The sequence below is a fragment of the Mercurialis annua genome, linkage group LG3, assembly GCF_937616625.2.
Source record: "Mercurialis annua linkage group LG3, ddMerAnnu1.2, whole genome shotgun sequence".
NCBI lineage: Eukaryota > Viridiplantae > Streptophyta > Magnoliopsida > Malpighiales > Euphorbiaceae > Mercurialis > Mercurialis annua.
The window spans coordinates 10,743,740-10,765,312 of NC_065572.1; the positions used below are offsets into that span (position 1 = coordinate 10,743,740).

The window sequence follows — 21,573 nt, forward strand, 5'->3', positions numbered from 1 at the left end:
TGAGGTTACTACTCTCAGACTTGTAAACTTTGGTTTATCTAACCACTCGAATGGATTCTAGAGATATGTCCATTGCTGACATCTGTCTGTAAGACTGATCTCTAATCCGTTTAATTAAACACGTGCGTATGACTTTGTTCACATATAGTTACTTGGAGTCAAACAAACCGAGTCGTGTTCAATTAAGTCTTACTCTCTTATCTTAATCGTGACAATTTTCTATTGTCTACTCTCGAACTTTATTCATCATAAAAGTTCATCAATAGACTTATATCAGTCCATCATTGAGTAAGAATATAGATTCTCACTCTCTTTATTCTTCCCATACTTTCATTAATCTATAATGTCTCGGAATGAAATATTAGAATTTAGATCTTTATTATTTATTATTTATAATAAAAACCGTTATTCTTTATCCCTTTTTTCGTTTACCTTGTCACTATCACAGAGTTTTCATCTGAAAACAAATATAGTTTTGTCTCGCGTACACTTACGCTTAACAAATACAAATATAATTTGTTTCGCTTGCAATCATTCCTTTAAATCTCACTTTTCAAACAAATTGTGAATTCACAAATTCATGGTTCAAAACCTTTTCCATACAATTGTGCTTCAGGGTGATGACATCTCTCATACCCAAGGAGTTGCTATCTCAATTCACTTTTCTTTGATATATTGATATATCAATATATGATGCATTACCCTAATCAAAATCATTTTACGTATATATGTAATATATATAAAATTCAGGTAATGCTTCTTCTATAATGATTTTCACAACATGCATTTTCAATGCATTTGAGCACAATTATACGTTTAAACTGTAAAACACAACTTTAACAAGTTTCTTTCAAACTACTTCTTTATGCCATTCAAGCTTTCCTAATACTCACATTATGCTTTGTTGTTTTTTAACATTTATCTTTTATGTTATTTTTCATTATCAGATTGTTTATCAAAAATTATTATTTAATAGTATGTGTGTTCTTGTTCAAGGATATACTTTTTATATGTAGTTTGTTTTCTACTTTTAGTACCTCATACTAAAATACATAAACATACTTAACTTAAATGTAAGATACATAACTAAATGATACATGAGAATGATTGGTGAGGAGGTATTGCCTCTCGAATCATCGGACCATTTCCTCGTCCACATCCGGATATAAGTTTTCCTTTCCCTTCCCTTCCTCGTTGTACAGAGAAAGGGTTGCTCCACTTGACTGCAGATGCATAGCAACTAGCTTTGGGAAACGCATAGGTAGGCTCATCGGGTCTGATTTAATAAAATGGTTGCGGAGGTGCATTATTACTCACCAATTGCTACTCGATCTGTCTAGCACATCCAACCAAATACATTACTGAATCAGATCTCTCCGCCAGCAGTTACTCGAATTCTGGACCCAAACCTCTCACAAATCTCCTACCAACCTCGACATCATCTGTCATTAACTCAAGAACCTCTTCACATATCTTTGTGAACTCTATATCATGGACTCCCACTAGTAGATCCCTTCTAGTATACATACTCAAAATAACACCTCAGCTTATCCAAACTTTATTCCTCATGTTCCTCATTTGCACATACATCTTTTCACCATTGACTTGGGGAATGACTTATCCTTTGTTGAATCCTTCTTAGATGGCTCACCTCTGCTAAATACTGCTCCAACCTAAACCCTGTATAGGCTTATGTGGCTGTAGAATCAGATATTGATCCATCACTATTATCAAAACTATCCTAATCCCCCACATACCCTTCTAGATCCTCTGATCTGATATCATCAATGTATGTATCGATCTCATAAACTGAAGCAGAATCTTCAGCTTCTATTGGAATAGACAAGTCAAGCATAACAGGCTGATCGGGCAGATCATGTGTATCAAGCACAACATGTGACTGAGTTCTACTAGGCCCAGACATACTCAAACACATGTAGCCATAATGTTAGTACCCTATATAACAGTTACAGAAAAACACATTTTTCATATAACACGTAACACCATATGAACACATATAAACAAAGCATATAACATATAGTTCAGAGAAAATTTAACTACTTACCCGAACTAACGATTCTTCTGAAATCTTCGCTTTGAAAAAGATGAAGAACGAGGAAGAAAAAGATTTGATTATTTAATATAAAATGGACAGATTTAGCCCTTCTCTTTTTATTTATATTTTTTTTGTCTCTAGATCGAACGGTTAGAATGAAAAATTTCAAACGGCCACACCCCAAAATAATTGATATATACGAATATACCCCTTTACTATTTGGTGGACTATACACCTCGTCTATGTTTTCAAAAACATTTCTATTTAAATGACAAACTATAAAACAATTGCACCAGTAGTTTTTATTTTAAACTTATTTTATGTTAATATTTAATATAATTTCAATAATTTTTAATTTGCATTCTTTTTATTAATTTAACTTTTTTAAATAATTTTTAATAGATTATCATTTAAAAATTTTACATACTAATTCTGTTTTGAGATAATAAAAAGGAAATTTCTTATAAAATTTATATAAAATAATAATAATATATAATCATAGATTTAGTAGTTTAACTTTATTCTATTTATATTTGAACAAAGGATCACTTTACCCCCTGAACTTGGCACAAAGTATCAAAAACGTCCAAATTAGCAAAACGGGATCACTTTTACCCTGAACTTGTCAAATTTAGTACAAAAAACCCCCTCCCCACTCTCACCCTAGAGAGTGTACCTCACTCTCCGGTTTTAATAGGGGTTTTGGTTTTCTAAGGTGGTTTTTGATTGAAAAAAGTTTAAAATAGTCCTAATTTTTTTTAAACATTTTAAATTAATACCTAATAATTTAAAAAAATAACAATTTCATCCTTTTAATTTCAAACGTAAAATTACAAATTAATCCTCCAACTTTTACTTATATACCAAATCAATCCCTAAAATTTATATTTTTTAATAAAAAAAATTAAAATTTTTTACACATTAAATCAGATCCATGGGTCAAAAAATTGACCCATGGGTCTTGAAGAACAGACCCAGGTCTGTTCTTGAAGAACAGACCTGAGTCTGTTCTTGAAGAACAGACGGCAGTCTGTTCTTCAAGAACAGACTGCCGTCTGTTCTTAAGAGAACAGACCTCGCCGGTCTGTTCTTCTTGAGAGAACAGACGGCAGTCTGTTCTTCAAGAACAGACGGCGGCGCCGTCTGTTCTCTCAAGAACAGATGGCGGCGCCGTCTGTTTCTGAGAGAACAGACCGCGGGTCTGTTCTCTCAAGAACAGACCGGTCTGTTCTTGAGAGAACAGACCCAGATCTGTTCTCTCAAGAACAGATCTGGTCTGTTCTTGAGAGAACAGACCTCGCCGGTCTGTTCTCTCAAGAACAGACTTCCGGCGAGGAGGAAGTCCTCCTCGCCGGAAAAAGAAAAAAAATTAAAATTTTTTTGGATAAAAGTTCAAAAAGGCCCCTAGATTTATTAGAGTTTAATTGTTATTAATTAGTGTTTGAGTGTGATTAATTAGAGTAAATTAGGTTTAATTAGAAACCCACTCTCCAATTAAGTGCCACGTCAGCATAAGGGGTGTTTTTGTACCGGTTTTAACAAGTTCAGGGTAAAAGTGATCCGGTTTTCTCAATTTGGACGTTTTTGATACTTTGTGCCAAGATGAGGGGGTAAAGTGATCCTTTGTTCATTTATATTTCATCAATTATTTTAAACCAGTAGCTTTAGTGTTATTATCTTAATTCTACTAAAAAAATTGATACGACTACTATTATTTAACTAATTGAATTTTTAAATAAAAATATATGTGAATGTAACTAATTATACAAAAATAAGTTCCAATTTAATATTTTTTTTATAAATAAGCTATTTTATATTCCTAAAATTTTAGCATCCATATCTATGAATTTCAGTTATCAAACCCAATACCCAAATGCCCTGCCAACAATTTCCAAATTTAATTATTAATTCTCGATCAAATCTCTAAGATTTTTTCGTCTATTTTCTATTCACTTTTTAAATTTTCTAGATTATGTCCTTTGAATTTATTTCTTTTAAAAGAGAATTAGTTCATGATTGTGACACTAAAACTCTAAGTCCTTTACGAAATTTTAAAAATCCTTTGACTTTAATCAATTAGTTTTGGCATCAAGTTTGCAATTTGACTTCGAGTTCCATAGTGAACCATATTAATAACACATTATTTAGAAAGATCTCTGAAAATGAAATTATGCATCTATATGTTTAGATCGATCATGCAAAACTATATTTTTGGAAAGCTTAATAACATAACTGTTATCACATTTGGTTATAATGCTTCCTTCTTGAGAATGACCAAACTCTTTCAAATTCTTCTCATTCAAATTGCTTGGCATGCGCAAGCTGCTGCTGCTGCTACAAATTCAGTCTCAATTGTTGAAAGAGTATTTATGGGTTGCTTTCTTTACGACCAAGCCAGTAATACCCCGTGTTTTCCGGCTTATTCCGATGAACTTTCTGATGTGCTTTGTTTGATCTTTGGTGGTTTAGTTCTTTTAAACCTTGGTTTGGTATATATAATCTTTGTTTTGATGTTTGATCTTATTCAGGTGTGGATTGGACCGCTTGGAATGACAGAGCACTGCTGAACTCACTATTTTCTATAAATAGACCCCTATTTCGACCTAAAAACATTTCCAATCATTTCTAAAACCCTAGAACGGCTGAGACCTCTATCAAACTCTATTCCCCACTTATCCCTCTCATATTTTGATCCTTGATAAGTATTTTGATCATATCTTTCATGGATTAATCAATTGGTTATTGTTTGGTGTGATTCTTGATTCATTAGCTCTTCATATATCATTATTGTAGGCTTGTGATTCATTCATAATTTCTTTTGCTTTCAAGAGGTATGTGTTCCCTTTTCCCTTGCGTAGAGTTTTGTATGTTGTTGTGATAAAATTATACTTTGGGTGTTGTGGTATTTGTTTTCTGTTTTTGCCATGTTTGAGGTCTAAATATGTATGTTTAAGCATTGGATTAGCATTATTATTACTGGTTATACCTTGGATGTTATGAATTGTTGATTAGATTTAAGGGTTATATTGAATTGTATGTTATGCCATGATTTCTTCGCTCATTTTGATATGTTTATACAAGGTAAAATGACCAAAAAAGGCCAAACCTTTCATAAAAGTTTCACAAAAGTCCAAACCTTTCAATTTTATCCAATTTGTCCTGAAACGCATAATTTCGTTTCAATTTTGTCCAATTATGTAATTTTGCTCATGTGTCGTCTGCGTGGCGCTGATGCGGCATGCCACACATCAGCGCCACATAAGCAAAATTGTGTAGTTGGACAAAATTGAAACGAAATTATGCATTTCAGGACAAATTTGATAAAATTGAAAGGTTTGGACTTTTGTGAAACTTCTATAAAAGGTTTGGCCTTTTTTCGTTATTTGGCCCTTATACAATTGTAAATGCATGTCCTATGGAAGTTTGATACTTTGGTTATTCAATTGTTGGACTTCGGGCTTGTTATGCTTATGTATGTATTGTTTGGATTGGCTATGTGTTGAGGTATTTCAGTGGCAGCCTATAGATGTATTAGGACTGTTTTTGGTGGATTAATCACGTTGGTATTGTTTAAGATTTGTTGGCAATCGATTCATGATGTTGTATATAAGTTATTCTATGCTTTTCCATAATAATTTGATGGATTAAGGGTTTATCTCAGATATGATTTTATGGGTTTAAATGTGTATACAATCCTTATTGGTTTCATTTAAAGTGGTTTAACACGCTTGTGTTTACATTGGATGATTTTGTAAAGTTTTCGCTAAATGTTTAGCATGTTGTTACAAGTGGTTTATTGAATTGTTAAGTTTTATTGAGTTCTTTCGTTTTTAAATGGTTATTGATTTTATTAATGGTTTTCTGGATTTTAATCTTTGGTTTACACTTTGGTATATGTTTGAGTCAAGTTAGACTTGGATCGCCCGACATGTGATGTTGATCTTGCAGTGTGGTAACTCGGCTAACTCACTACCTTGGGATTTTACTTGGTTTTTATTATTGTAACTAAGTTATGTAAGTATTCCGGATATTTTAAAGCGAGAACTCAATTAAGCTTAACTTGTTATTTGGCTTTGGTGTGCATGTATGTTATACTTGTACCTTGGTTTGTGGTTTGAGATACTAGTTCTATGTGGTGTATAATATTCTTAGAGTTAGGGGTTGAATTGATTTTAACTTGTGCCTTGTTTTTAGACTCGTCGTCTTCTCGTGCTTCTGAGTGAGTGCAGGTTTACTTTGCTTGTCAGATTTTTGCGTGGATTCGCAAGCAGTGAGTTTATAGTGCTATTTACCTTTTTATTAAGTAACTTGTGTATTTTAGTTTATAAATATTTTTGAACTGGCTTTCGAATTATTATAGAATTGGATTGGAACGAGCTACTCGATAGGCATTATCGAGAATGTGTGCACCAGTAAGTACTTTGGGTTTGGCTGGCATATGTCTAGCTTACTTTGGAATTGACGAGGATTTATTCCCATTTACTTTGGGGTTTGGTGACAATTCGCCACACCTACTTTGGGTTTCATTTCAATATTGTTTCCATAATGCTATATATATAAATGGTTTTATGGTTTTAAAGGTTTTCACTTAATAAATGTATATAATACTATGAACTCATCTCAGTATATCTGACTCCGTTGTTTTTCCATTTTCAGGTTTATGATTTTGATAGCTTTTGGTTGATCTCCGACTTCTTTCATTCTTAAGAGGTTTATTTAATTCCAATAAAATTAGTCAAACTGTTTTAATCTCTTAGACTGCAGTAGAACTAGTTTACCTTTTTGTTTTATCTATACTTTGGTTTGTCGGATTGGTCAGACTGTTTTTATATTAATGTTGCCTTGTTATACTTGGGATTTGGATTATTTTTTATTATTGGCATGTTGTTGGAGTCTCGGGTTTGTGTCGAGCATTTTGTTTATATAAATTGTTTATTTAAACTGTTAGACTTAGGTTGGAGTCTCAGTTGCCCCTGAGCATTGTTTTCTTGCAGGTTTTGTATGCTTGTATATTATCCGCGAGACTAGCTACAGGTTTCGGAGCTACCACTCTCATACCCTAACGCCGGTCACGGTCCGTGATTTTGGGTCATGGCAAAGTTGGTATCAGAGTTTTGGTTATGAAAACCAAGACCTTTTTGCATGTTACGTGTTAATTGTTTATGGCATGTTAAGCTATTGTTGTGTCTTAGTAACTACTACGAAATTAAGATTCATGTCTTGTCTTTTGAAACGTCATTTTTTGATTTTAAAACCTTTTACCTTCACCTATAGAAATATTATGCGGCGGTCTTATGTTTAGTTGATGTTTTACTTTGGTATGATAATTGTTTACACTTAGGTGTTTTATTGTTGGTTGTTGTGCCTTATATAAGATTACTTTGGGTGATGTTTTATTTCTATGTTTTGAGGTTTGTTGTTTCATTTTTAGGAATGAACACTTATGCTCGTATTGCGGCTCAGCAGAATACTGAGGCTGATAACGCTATGTCGATCGAGTTTGACCATAATGAACTTGGGGTTCAGGCTGGCAGAGGCCAGGCTGGTAGAGGTAGAGGCAGAGGTAGAGGACGCGATGGTGCAGGTGTTCAGGAACCAAGTGTACCACAACCACCTTTGAATCAGTTTGATTTCACGGCGTTTTTAGCTGGGATAACAGCTCTATAGAATAATTAAGCGCAACTGTAAGCGGGTCAGGTCGCGATGCAAAATCGGTGTACCATGTTGGGACAACTTGTGCAAAAGCAGGTACCACAGGCTGGTGGTGGTGTTGGATCAACATATAAGGATCTGGTTTTGGCTTACACGAGGCTGAAGCCAACTGAGTTTGACGGCAGTGTTGACGCCTTAGACTTTCTCGAGGAGGTTGAGCAGAATGCTCAGCGCTAGCAGGCTACCAAACGTTAGACTATTGTGTTAGTGGAGATGTCTTTGAGAGGTCCGACTAAGGACTGGTTTTGCAAAGTTATTCAACCAGTTATAGTTACAGCTAGCTACTTGGGCAGATTTTGTTGCAAGGTTCAGAGAGTTCTTCTTGCCATTCTATATCAGTGAGATTTTCAGAGACAAGTTGCTGAGGCTTACCAGAGGTGAGCGGTCGGTGCAAGAGTATACGACAGACTATGTTCATTTGATTTATTTTGCTCTAGATCTGCAGACTGAGCATATGAGAGTGAACAACCTGTATGTGAGGAGTTTAGGCCCTAAGTTTGTGAGCTCTTAACTGAGACTCACCAAGATTTCATCAGTGTGGTGGACAGTGCTCGCCGCTTGGAGAGTTCTTTGCTACATTTTGGGGAGATTTCTGAGACTAACAAAGTGGGCAGTGTTGTTCCTGGAAGTGGACAATAGAGTGGTAGCAGTAGCTATCAGTTGAGATCTTCTTAGTTCAAGAGCAAAAAGGGGAATGACCGAAAAGGGTATTAGTCATACTCGTATAGTTCTAGAAACAGTAGGAGTAGCTGTGGTTCTGGTCGCGGTAACAGTGGAGCTTCCACCATTCCGTTTTGTCAGAATTGCAGATGCAGACATTTTGGAGTGTGCCTAATAGCACTGGGTAGTTGTTATGTATGTGGCCAACCAGGTCATTTTGCTAGGGAGTGTTCGACATCAGGGTAGTAGATGTCTTCATCCAGTGTTGCTCGGCCATCTTATCAGCAGTAGAGGCCTGCTTTTTCTCCTTCGGTAGGGTATTCTCAACCTAGCGCTTCTTTTAGTGGCTTATCAGGCCGTGGTTCTGGAGGATGTGGTTTTGGTGGCCGAGGTAACGGTGGCCGTGGTGCTAGTAGTTATAATACTGGTCAAACACCGCAGCACCAGGGTCAGGGTCAAGCCAGAGTTTTTTCTTTGACTCTTCAGGATGCTCGTACATCAAATGTGGTGGTGCAAGGTATTATTCCGATATCCTTTGTAGATGTTTTGGTGTTATTTGATGCAGGTGCAACCCATTCTTTTATATCTTCGAGTTTTGCTGACAAGTTGGATATAACACCATCTAGATTAATTGAGCATTTATCTGTATCTACTCCTAAGTCTGATAGTGTTATGGTAGATGTTGTTTATCCGTCGTGTTTTGTGGTTATTCATGGTAGAGATTTGTGTGCAGATTTGATTGTGCTTGACGTGTTATCTTTTGATGTCATCTTGGGGATGGAATGGTGGCTTTCACGCTATTATGCTTCTATCGACTGTCGAGGAAAGTCGGTTGTGTTTGGAATTCCTGGTGATATGCATTTTTCTTTTCAAGAGGAGAAGGCGCAGACACCTAAGAATCGCATATCTGCTATCAAGGCCAAGTGTATGTTGGGTAAAGGTTGTCAAGGGTTCTTACTTGTGGTTCGTGATGTGGAAACATATGTTGGTAATGTGAACAATTTTTCGATGGTGAATGAGTTCACTGATGTTTTTCCAAAGGAGTTACCTGAATTACCACCTGATCGTGATATCGAGTTCTGTATTGACGTTGTTCCTAGAACATCTCCTATTTCGACACCTCTGTATCGGATGGCTCCTGCTGAGCTTAAAAAGTTGAAAGACAGTTGCAAGAGTTGTTGGGTAATGGTTTCATTAGACCAAATGCTTCTCCGTGGGGTGCTCCTCCTCTGTTTGTCAAGAAAAAAAATGGTTCCTTTCTGTTGTGTATTGATTACAGGAAGCTTAATAAGGTTACTGTCAAGAACATATATCCTCTCCCTCGCATTGATGATTTGTTCGATCAGTTGCAGGGTGCGAAATGTTTCTATAAGATTGACTTGAGATCCGGATATCACCAACTTCGAATTAGGGATGTCGATGTGCCTAAGATTGCTTTCCGAACGCGTTATGAGAATTTTGAGTTTTTAGTTATGTTATTCAGATTAACCAACGCACCAACAGCGTTTATGGATATGATGAATCGGGTTTTCAAGTCGTTTTTTAATCAATTTATTATCTTATTAATCAATTAACACAAATCAAATGGTCTTAAAATAAAATTGTAATGAGGTTGAGGGTTATAGATAGGTGGCCTAATTACATAAAAGCCACCCACCTTGTACCTTTTTTTCATTTATACCATGACCTTGAAAAATTTCAATTGTCCCTATTTTCAATTTTTATGTTTTATCTTTACCCCAAAATTAAAATTTTTGACAATTTAATTAATTTAAGGATGAAAATATTAACAACAATTAAATAGAAGGATTATATCATATTATTTTCTGTTTGAAAAAATACAAATAAATGACTAATTTAAACTCCTTTTTAAAGGAAAATAGGTCAATTCAATTCATTAGGATAGAGATGAAACATAAAAATTGAAAATAGGGTACAATTGAAATTTTTTCTATATCATGGCATAAATAAAAAACAATTATAAGGTGAGTGGTTTTTAAATATTTAGGTCTAGATAGGTTAAAGGGAAAAATTATGGCTATTGAATGAATTTGAAAAAGAAAACATATAACTTAAATCTTTTTATAGATCAATCTAGTATTTTTTTTATTTATTTGTTTTTAATTCTTCAACTAATGCCTCTGTTTTTAATTAAGAATTCTTGAAACTAAAAATTCAGAATAATAAGTTCTTCGTTATTCTTAATCTTATTTAAGGCATGATCCTCCACTGCTGATACAGAGTTATCCAAGGCTTCAAGGCTTATGAAAATAAATAGGATTAGGATTCCCTCAAGTTCAAATGAACTTGAGACGGTCATGTTCACGATCTACACCGTTCATTATAAAATAAACAATGTAGATTAATTTTATTAAAATTGTATTTTTTTAATCTACACCGTTCATTTTACAATAAACGGTGTAGATCGTGAACATGATTTTGAACTTGAGGGGATCCCAATCCAAATAATAATTGTGGGATCTAATTTCAACAAAACACAAGTTGGAGAACTCGGTTACAATAAGTGAAAAAGTTGAAGGATCAAATATGATATTTTCCAAAAAGCAATTGACAACATGTTGGCATGCATAGCTGGCCATGTGACTATAATGATAGACGCCATTTTTGAAGTTTTGAACCAATTTCAAATTAACTTCTTCTCTGCATTATTTTACAAAAATTACAAACAGTTTTGAAAATATAAACTTAGAAAATTAAAACACATGTTCTACGGAATGTCCCTGCCGACCAGCTGCATTGGATATTATAAGTCAATGATACCACTTTTTAAAATAGTTAAAAATAGTTGCAATCATCCCTTAAGATTTACTAATATTCCCTAGGTTTCATTTTTATTTTTATCATTTATACGTTGATGTTAAAAAAATATGATTTTTATATTTATTAATATATATTTTTATATTTTTAATATTAATAGATTTGATTTATCTAATACTTAGTAAAATTAATGATGTTGTTGATTAAAAATATAAAAACTTGTGAAATATTATAAAACTTTGAAGTAGGTTTAGAGACTAATTTTTAATTTTTTTTCTGTTATATCCATTCAATTATTCTTAAGTAACATCACCAACTTACAGAGGAGCGTATTAGATAATTTTAAAATGTCAAAAATTAATATTGAATATTAAAAATAAATAACTAGAATAACATATTACATTTTAAAGAGTATAATAATTAACTCAAAATAACTATTGTTTTTAGTTGTACATGGCATGTGGCGTCACACTAGCACATGTCTCCGGTCCAACCAATAATTTTCAAGTCCAAAACAAATCAATAAACAATACTCCAATTAATGTATATTCGATGTTAAAAAATTTAATATATATATATATATATATTATAGGTTATTGGAATAAAATATTTCCGATTTTTACTTCTTCTTTTCGATTTAAGCACATTTTACGGAATATGATACCACACATTTCAACCTTTTTAAACTTTTCATCTTATAACATAGAACTGTTTTAGGCATTTTTTCACAAAAATGATATTGTTTGGGCCGGTTTGAATGACCAAAACGATATTAAATGAGGCATCTAAGTATAAATGCCAAAATAATGAAAAGTCGGGCTTTTTGATATTAAAATATGAAAAATTAAAATATACAGTGTTACGTTTGGTAGAATATGCTTAAATTGAAAAAAAAAGCACGAAAGATGAAGATATTTTAATCTATAAAATAACCTATATTATATACTATGTAATTTAAAACAGGATCAGTAACTTTTAATAGAGGTTTTTAGACAAATGCCTATAAGAGGATAAATTATTCTCAAAAATACAACGTTATGGTTTTTTGGAAAAATACTATTTGTATTTTTTTTCAGAAATAACTTTTTTTTTCTCAAAAATACTTTTTTAATTTCAAAAATATGGTTTTAGTTAACCAACAGTGTACTAATAGGTTATTAGCGGTACATTAAAAAATAATTTATTTTTTAAATGCACAATTTAAATTTACTAAAAAATTATTAACGATATACTAAAAACTAACTAACTATCAGCGATTTACCCACGATTCACTAACGGTATACTAAAAATAAAATTATTAATTTCTAAAAAAGGCGTAAATTATTCAGAATACACAATTCAAATTTACCAACAGTTTATTAACAATATGTTTAAAATAAAATTTATTACAAGTTTACCAACGGTTAACCCAATATTTACTAACAGTGTACTAAAAATAAAATTATTGGTGTACCATTAGTAGACAATTGGTCAACCAACAACAAAACGATTACTAAAACATAAATTCATCTATGGGACATTATATCTTCCATTTCTATTGAACTAGTTGAAAATTATGTTATAAACCCTTCTCTTTCATCACCGCAACGATCATCGTCAGAAAAAACGTAAATCATCTTTTTTTAAATGTAAACCTAAATCCAATAGTAATTACAACCACCGGCGCAACATGCGGAAACTGCAATACTAAAGAAACATTCCTTCTCCACCACATAAGAGTCTGTGGCGTCCACCGTCGTCTCTGCACCTCCTACGTCCTTCACGCCCACCCGTCCTCCTTCTGCCATAATAGCTTCACCAATTTAAAATCATCTGTCGTGATATTTAACTCTTCCTTGCAGGGAAATCCATTCAATTTAACTCTTCTTAACATGAAATTCAAATCAGTGCTTCCTTTCAGCGATGTAAAAGGAAAGATTTGTAATTAAATTGAAGAAGATTACCTAGAGATTTATTAGCAACGCAGAGATCTTGAAGTATGTCGGGATCGTAAGCGAGAGAGGCGGAGAAGAGAGTGAAGATGAGTAGAAGTGAGAATAAAAAGATGGTGCTGCCATGACTTTGAGTTAGATGAGACAAGTATAAAATATGTTTTATATATTGATTCATTTATCTAAAAAAATTAAAAATTTTAATATTTGAATTTGTACTAAATTATCAATCAATTTTGCGACGAGGGAGTGCATCATAGAAATATATTGCACATATCAAAAGTTCATCATTGTTTCATCTCTGATATAGAATGGTTAAACGAAATTGTTCAGATATTGAATAAAGTTTATTTTAGATGTTGGGTGAATTTTTGTATTAAAATATATTATTTTGAGAAAACATTGTTTGGTTTTAGGTCAATTTTGCGATTCTTCCATTTTGATATCATCATTTAGTAATTTTATTATTTTTAGAGAAGTAAAAGAATTATATTTAATATCCTAAACTTTTTTAATTTAAGCCTCGCTTGTTTGCGACAAGCAGACTATAAAAGTATTTTTTTTCTGATATGTACTACTCTCACCGTCTTATAATATAAAAAAATTAACAATTTTTAAATTGCACATAAATAATATCAAAAATGTTGTATTACTTCTTTTATTAAATTTCAAAATTAACTCCAAAATTTATTTTAGTTAGCAAAATTGAGCTATCAATTTTATTCCATTATTTTTAATAGAACAAGCCTTATAATAGTTATAGATACATAATACTATTTACATTATTCAAAAAAATCAAGTATTAACCCATTCTAAAACTCTAAAGTATACGTCTTTTGTTTAAAAAAAATTTGCAACTTTAAATTAGCTCTTTCTAGTCCCTATCTTTTCATTTTTATATTTATAGGCCCTTCGACGAAAAAAAAAAGTATACCATAGTGGCCTTAAAATGAATTAATCCAAAATTAAATTATTTTCTATCTTTATCCATATTCATTTTTTACACTATACCAAACCAAACAACTCATAACAAAACAAAACAACCCAACGCTGACCAACTGCTAACTTAGCTGCCTTTTGGGTTTTTAAAAATTAATAAAAATACTTTTTCTTTCTATAACCAGATTCAAAAGCCGCGTTAAAGAACTTTCTCAGTAACATAATTATAATAATAATAAAAATAATTCAAACTCAAAACATTCTTACACCACAACCGCGTTCTTTCTCAATCATATAATCCTAACATATTTTCTTGATTCATTTCATTTCCAAAAAAATAAAATTTCAGTGATGTTCAGATCAAATTTCATCATCTTCTTCGTTTTTCTGGTTATATTTCCAAGCAGTGCAGATGCTTTTTTACAGTTCATGGAGGCACCAGAGTATAAAAACGGCATGGAATGTTCGTCCGTCGCTGATTCGTCGCTAATTTGTAATTCGTCACTTGTTCATGTTTCCATGACGCTTGATCCGGATTACTTAAGAGGAACTATAGCGGCCATTCATTCTGTTCTTAAGCATACTTCTTGCCCTGAAAATATTTTCTTTCACTTAATTGCTTCTAATAATCCCGGAAAATTTTCTCCGAACAATCTTGCCAAGATTGTTAGCTCTGCTTTTCCTTCCTTGAGCTTCAAGGTTTATGTCTTCGATCAGAATCTTGTTTCTGATCTGATTTCGACTTCGATCCGGAAAGCTCTCGATAATCCGTTGAATTACGCGCGGAGTTATTTGTCGGATATACTCGAACCTTGCGTAAAACGAGTGATTTATTTGGATTCTGATATAATAGTTGTTGATGATATTCAGAATCTATGGTGGGTTTATCTTACAGGGTCAAGAATTATAGGAGCTCCTGAGTATTGTCAAGCAAGTTTCACCAAGTATTTTACGGACGGATTTTGGGCCGACCGCGAGCTTTCGCGGGTTTTCGCCGGGAAAATGGCGTGTTATTTTAATACGGGTGTGATGGTGATTGATCTGGAGAGATGGAGAGAGGGGGAATACACTAAGGAGATAGAGAAATGGATGAGGATACATAAAGAGAAAAAGATTTATGATTTGGGCTCGTTACCGCCTTTTTTGTTGGTGTTTGGTGGAGATGTTGAAGCTATTGATCATAGATGGAACCAACACGGGCTCGGGGGCGATAATGTGGTTAGCAGTTGTAGATCGTTGCATCCCGGACCTGTTAGTTTGCTGCATTGGAGCGGTAAAGGGAAGCCGTGGAGGAGGCTCGATGAGCGGAAGCCGTGCCCAGTTGATTCTATATGGGCACCTTATGATCTCTATAAACGTCGACAATGATTCATTTGTTTGTTTAGTGTATAAAGATTGATTCTTTTATTCATTCCATCAGTTTTTCCAGCTCACTATTTTGGCTGAGAGGACAAATTTTTGTACTGTATAGACACAGATTCTTAATACTGAAATTCATTGTATCAAATTTTGCAGTTTTCATAAGTTAATTTTGCTTAAAACTTTCAATATGTTTTGAAGATAGACAGCAAATTCTTGCTGAGCCTCACTGAGTCACTCCAATCCCTACTTGTTAGGGGTGAGCAAAAACTAAACTAAATTGAGTATCGAACTAATAATTCGGTTCAGTTTATGAAAAAATTCATTTTTTGGTTCATTCCGATTTCAATTTTGGGATTTAGAAGTTTCAAATCACTTTTGGTACAAACAGAACCTAAAACCGATCATACCGATTAGTTTAGTTCAATCCAATTTGAAAATTTAAACTTCTTAGGAAACTGACTCGGTTCATTTGAGAGAAAATCAAAATTTTGATTCAATTTAATTTGAACCGAATATATTAGATCTTAAAATTGGATGAAATGATATAATACAATTATACAACCTGAAAGCCATCAAAGAGCACATTATGCAGATGAACAAACTGTGACATTGTATTCACCTTTGATGATAAAATTGAAAGCTAAGAAATTGGTAAAGGAAGAAGGTGAAAAATATCAAAATTTATAATTGAAAAATAATAGCTACATAAATAAACAAAAAGAAAAGAATTTACAAGTCTCTTCTTTTTTTTTTACAACAATCCAACAACACAGCTGAGATGCAATCTGTTCTCCAAGCTTCGTAAATGATGCCCAAGCAACATACACCTGCCACCAGAAAAAAGAACAGATTCATTACACAAGATAGCCATAACTGAAACCAGACTGGCATTTTGGGTAGAGACATGAACACAGAAAAACTAGCATATCTAGAAAGTACCTAGTGTCATACATTGTATGTATTAGAGGTGTGGATTCGGTTTGAACGGAATCGAATTTTAAAAACCGAACTGAAGTTTTAAAGATGTAAAAATAAATTGAGTAATGGGTCAACTCTGTTTCTAAACTTGTGATTCGGAGTCAAACAACTTATTAACAAGCCATTTTGATCAATTAAAGAAAAGACTATTTTTAGATTAATTAAGGATAAAATTGTATAATATGAACAAGTTCAGGAAAGGGAATGACCCAAGTCTGTCCTTAATTGACATAAATATAGAGAGTTGTCCTTAATAGTTGAGAAAAGGTTATTTGACCCTGAGTCACACGTTTAGGGACTGGAATGACACTTAACTGGAAAAAATCAAACTGAATTAAACCAAAATAGTTGGCTCAGTTGACTTTTCGGTTCAGTATTTTCGGTTCGATTTGTACCAAAACTTAATTGAAATTTGTTTACTTCTAAAGTCGAACTGAACCGAACCGGAAAACTACTTTTTTGTAGTATCAAACCAAATTAGTCGATTCAGTTCGATTCCTACACACCCGTAATATGAACTGTCTAATCCAAAGTTGTACAAGAGAAGCAAGAAACGATATATTTGAAATCTTTAAAATGCAAATGACGAATCTTGGTTCTCAAACTCAAGGGAATGGCCAATTTAATGGAAATACTGATTAATGAAGAGCAAAGACAAAATACCAACCAGAAAAGTAACTTTGCAAGGTAATCACGAGACGTGCCGAAACTGTCACAAAATGGATCGCCATTGTGTTTGTGATTTTCTGGGGTGGGTATAGCTGTATCCCCCATGAAGATGGAGGTTGGATTATCTTTAAACAATCTTAGTAATAAGTTTTGAACAAGCTGATGAATTATATCATCTACCTCCACAGATGATGGGCGAGATAATTCTGACACCTATAGGAAAAATAATTCAACACACATATTGTAGGTTAAAAAGCAAATTTCAAATTCAAAATTATAACGACTGGATAAAGAATGTTTAGGAAATTACCATTTCCGAATCCAATGAGCGCAAATAATCTAATAATTCATTCCGACTTCCTTTATTGCATTCTATTCCCGCGGTTTCCTTCTTTCGAGAATCCAATTCCTAAAACAATAAAACAATCATCTCAAACACCAAATCAAAAATTAATAAAAGACATCTTTATATTGAAAAAATCAATTCTAAGAAATTATAGACAAGTTTCATACAGATCAGCTGGATTAGCAGATGAAATGACTCAATTAGCTGCTCAAACAATCCATGAAATCCCCAAGTTTGACTCAATTCAATCAAATTAAGCTTCAGCTCAAGTAGATGACAAGCCTAGCAATGCATTTAGTCACATCCTCAAATACTCTCTTAAACATACTTGATGTTTTTACATTGTGCTTAAATACCAATTTATTATATTTACTTATTTGCCTTAATACATGTTTGATTGAAATGCTAGTTCAACTTTGAATTCAGCCTCAAATTTGAATTTAGTCCAGCTTAGTCAAGCTTGAACTTGAGAGTAATTTCATGTCACCAAAAGTTGCAACAATAATCAAGTTCAATGCTCCTACACAAGGTCAAGTTCGGGCATGAAAGTGAAACTTATTATACAAATTGAGTTTAAATTTTTAGTTGAGTAGAGCTTGAGCTTTATGCTTCATCCACTCAACTCGGCTCAATAATAATTACAAAATCCATACAGAATAAAACTTGCAGCAAAGATCACACACCAAACCTTCTTTTATTCACAGAAGTATAATGTAAACAAAAACTTTGATCTCGACGCAAGTCATAGAATACAAGCTTTAGCTTTTGTTACTCTAAAAGCATTGACACTCGCGTCTCTCCGCTTAACCTTCTAAGTTATCAATAAAACATGCACATACTAAGTAGAATTGTGAAAAAGCATTGATCTAAAGATTTAATAAAAACAAGTAAAACCTATACAATTCGGATAGCTGATGCTAATATATATACAACTTCATTGAACACTATCCTACACAACATTTACAATGTAATTCAAAAAATTCCTTTTTCCAGTACATATACAATCATCCCATAATCATTCATCAAGTTAATAATCACACAAAATCAAATAAGAATAAACTCACCAGTTCTGCATTAGACAACTCCAATTGCAAATTCCTGATATAATTCAAAGCCTCGGGCGACAAATCCCCGAAAATCTGAGGACTAATCTGCAAATCCTCAATTCCAATCCCCTTATCTTCACTCAATTCACTACTAAATTTCTCCTCATCCTCATCATCTCCCATACAATTCAATTCCTTGGATTTATCGTCCATACAAATACTAAAATTCCTCATCAACGATATTCTATACTCCGCATTCCATAGCGTATACCTAAACAGACAAAAAAATTAAAAACAGCAAAATAAGATAAAAATAAAAATCCCTTAAGAACTAAAAATTATCAAATTCCATACCCTGTGATGATAGCGGAGAAGAGGAGATGGTGAAGCGGACGTTTCGAAACGGAAACAGTGACGGCGAATCGATCAGACGGAAGAAGACCTAACATAGTAGAGATTGTCTGTTTCATAGAGTCTTTAGCGGAGTCAGAAACGCCTTTAGAGATAACGGAAGTATCTAACGGTTCAATTCTCTTGAGCATATTTGCGATAACGGAAAATCCATGTCTGTCATAGGTTAACTTTCTACTACCGGTTGACAGTACGAAGAAGTCGTCGGATATTCCGCCGCCGCCGCCGCTACTGCTGCTGCTGCTCAAACAGCAGGTAATCGTTGACGAAGAGTAACGGCGGGAGAAAGGGAGGGAGGCGTGTGATGAAGAAGGCGGCGGCGGTGGTGAGAAATCGGAGAGATGAGAGAGGGAGAAAGCTCGGGCGGCGGCTGTTGCGGTGGTGGCCGCCATTCTGGAAAGCGGAGCTGGAGTTTGGTTTCGTCTTCGTTTCTTTGTCTATCTGTATGAGTGATGCGTACTGTGCGTGTATCGATGTTTTTTATATTTTATTTGTCCACGTGGAAGGACCTTTGGCTTACGATTTTAGCTTTATTTTTCAAAAATAATTTAAATTGTCAAATTATATTTGTAACATTCTTATTGGTTTCTTCTTCGTTTGTTATTAGTTAATTAGGAAATATAATCCAATTAGGATAAATACTTATAATGTTATAGAGATTAGTTATTCATATAAATACACTCCTCATTCATTTATTTATCTATAACATATATACTATATTTACTATAAAAAAGAAAATGTAGTACTGTATATAAAAACACGTATAAAAAGACAAACATATTTATATTGATGTCCTATTTATTTTATAAAATATAATTACTAATTAAAAAATATTAAAATAATTATTAAAATTAGAGTACTAAATAAAATAAATTATTTATTATAATATTTTAAGGTAATTTATTAGAGTGTTGATTAAAATAAACCACTTTAAATATTTGATTATTTCAATTTTAATTATTATTTTAGTTATTTAAAAGTTTAATTAAGTTAAAATACCTCTAATAAATTAATATCTTAATTATTATTTAATATTCTAATTATATCTTTTTAATTTATAAACATAATTATTAATTAAAAATTTTATGAGGATCATTATTTAAATTATAGTTAATTAAAAACAATGACTTATAATACTATGTTAACATAATTGTCTTAAAGTAATAATTAAAATAAATTATTTATAATAATATGTTAAAATAATTGTTTAGAATATTAATTAAAATAGAATACTTTAAATATTTAATTATTATTATATTAATTATTATTATTTTAATTATTATTTAATAATCTAGAATTGTAAATAAGATATGCTACTTTTAATAAATTAATATTTTAATTATTCTATTTATATTTTTTATAAATAAGACAAACTATTCTTAATTAACTACTATTTCAATTATTATTTAGTATTTGACGAATCACACAGCAAGTCACGTGTGAAACACGTAAAGCGAAATGTAGACATTGATGTGAGTAATATGAAAAATATAAATTAATTCTAACCTTTTTAGTTAATTGGTATTAAAAAATTTATAATCCGTATCAATGTTACAACATAATTGTTTACCCAAATTGATTATTTAATTAAATCTACAATTGATCCGGTTAAAGTAATGACTATATCGGTGAAAGGATAAACTATGTTCAAAATTTATTTGTTTATATACAACTTATATAACTCAACTATGAATTGTGAATGAACATTGAGCAAAAAGTTTTTTACTTATTTTTTATTTATTACAAAAATATTAAATATAACTACTATAAATTTTAGTCGTTAAATCTAAAAATTTAAAATCAAAACATTAAGATAACGTTCATGAAAATTCAAATAATTGAATTCCCACTTTTATATATTATTTATTTCATCTAATTACAAAACAATTTTTTTATGAATGACAAAAAATTCTGAATATATCAACAAATTTTTTTAGCTTTCTTTTATATACTTTTTTTAAAGATAATTATTAGTAAAGGTAAATACAAATAAATATTAATTTATAGTTATATATTTTTAATATATATAAAATACAATAATTCTTTTAAAATGAAAAACGAAATAGTAAAATGAAAACAATACATGTGAATAATATGCTAATCATAATTTGGTAGGTGAAACAGTGAACTTACCTAAGTTTGATAATAAGCAGCCTCTATATTATTCTGATGACAAACATGACTTTAATAAATTATAAAAGTGTGCTAATTACTTTATTCTTTTAGTTTCCAAGGTATCACTTAACTTTATAATTATAATAAGCAATGTAAAGAACGAACCGGATTGACTGAAAACTGAAATTCAGTCTAGTTCAATTTTTTTTAAAAGAAAAATTATGATTCAATTTTTTTTAACAAAATAAATAGTAAAATTTATAAACTATTTAAATCGATTAACCAATTTGACAATTAGTTTGAATAGTTTAAATAAACATTATCTTTTTTTGGTCTAAATCTAAAGGCTCTATTTTAAGTTTTTTTTTTATCTCAAATTAAAAATAGTTAATTATAATTTATATAATTAATTCTCACATATATATTCATATTAATTATGAAATCTTACGGTCAAAATAAAACACAAAATACTAAAAAATTGTAAAATTTAACAACTACATTAAGTAAGAATAAATGTAGTATTTCTAAAAAAAATTAATTTATTTTATTTAATTAAACTGATTTTTTTAC

General features: G+C 31.9%; 2 protein-coding genes across 2 annotated transcripts; one reads left to right on the forward strand and one right to left on the reverse strand.

Annotated features, from left to right (window-relative positions):
• The first annotated feature begins 14,322 nt into the window (after positions 1-14,322).
• On the forward strand, positions 14,323-15,583 carry LOC126675421 (probable galacturonosyltransferase-like 10). The gene has a single exon (XM_050370060.2). The coding sequence runs from the start codon at positions 14,428-14,430 to the stop codon at positions 15,442-15,444; it is 1,017 nt and encodes a 338-aa protein (XP_050226017.1). The 5' UTR covers positions 14,323-14,427; the 3' UTR covers positions 15,445-15,583.
• A 520-nt stretch (positions 15,584-16,103) lies between these two features.
• LOC126675240 (uncharacterized) lies at positions 16,104-19,346 on the reverse strand. The gene is made up of 5 exons (XM_050369848.2): positions 18,832-19,346; positions 18,496-18,748; positions 17,396-17,494; positions 17,084-17,298; positions 16,104-16,265 (listed from the first exon to the last, which is right to left on the reverse strand). Exons 1-5 carry the CDS (start codon positions 19,278-19,280, stop codon positions 16,190-16,192), a joined length of 1,092 nt encoding a protein of 363 aa, XP_050225805.1. The 5' UTR covers positions 19,281-19,346; the 3' UTR covers positions 16,104-16,189.
• Between the last annotated feature and the right edge of the window lie 2,227 nt (positions 19,347-21,573).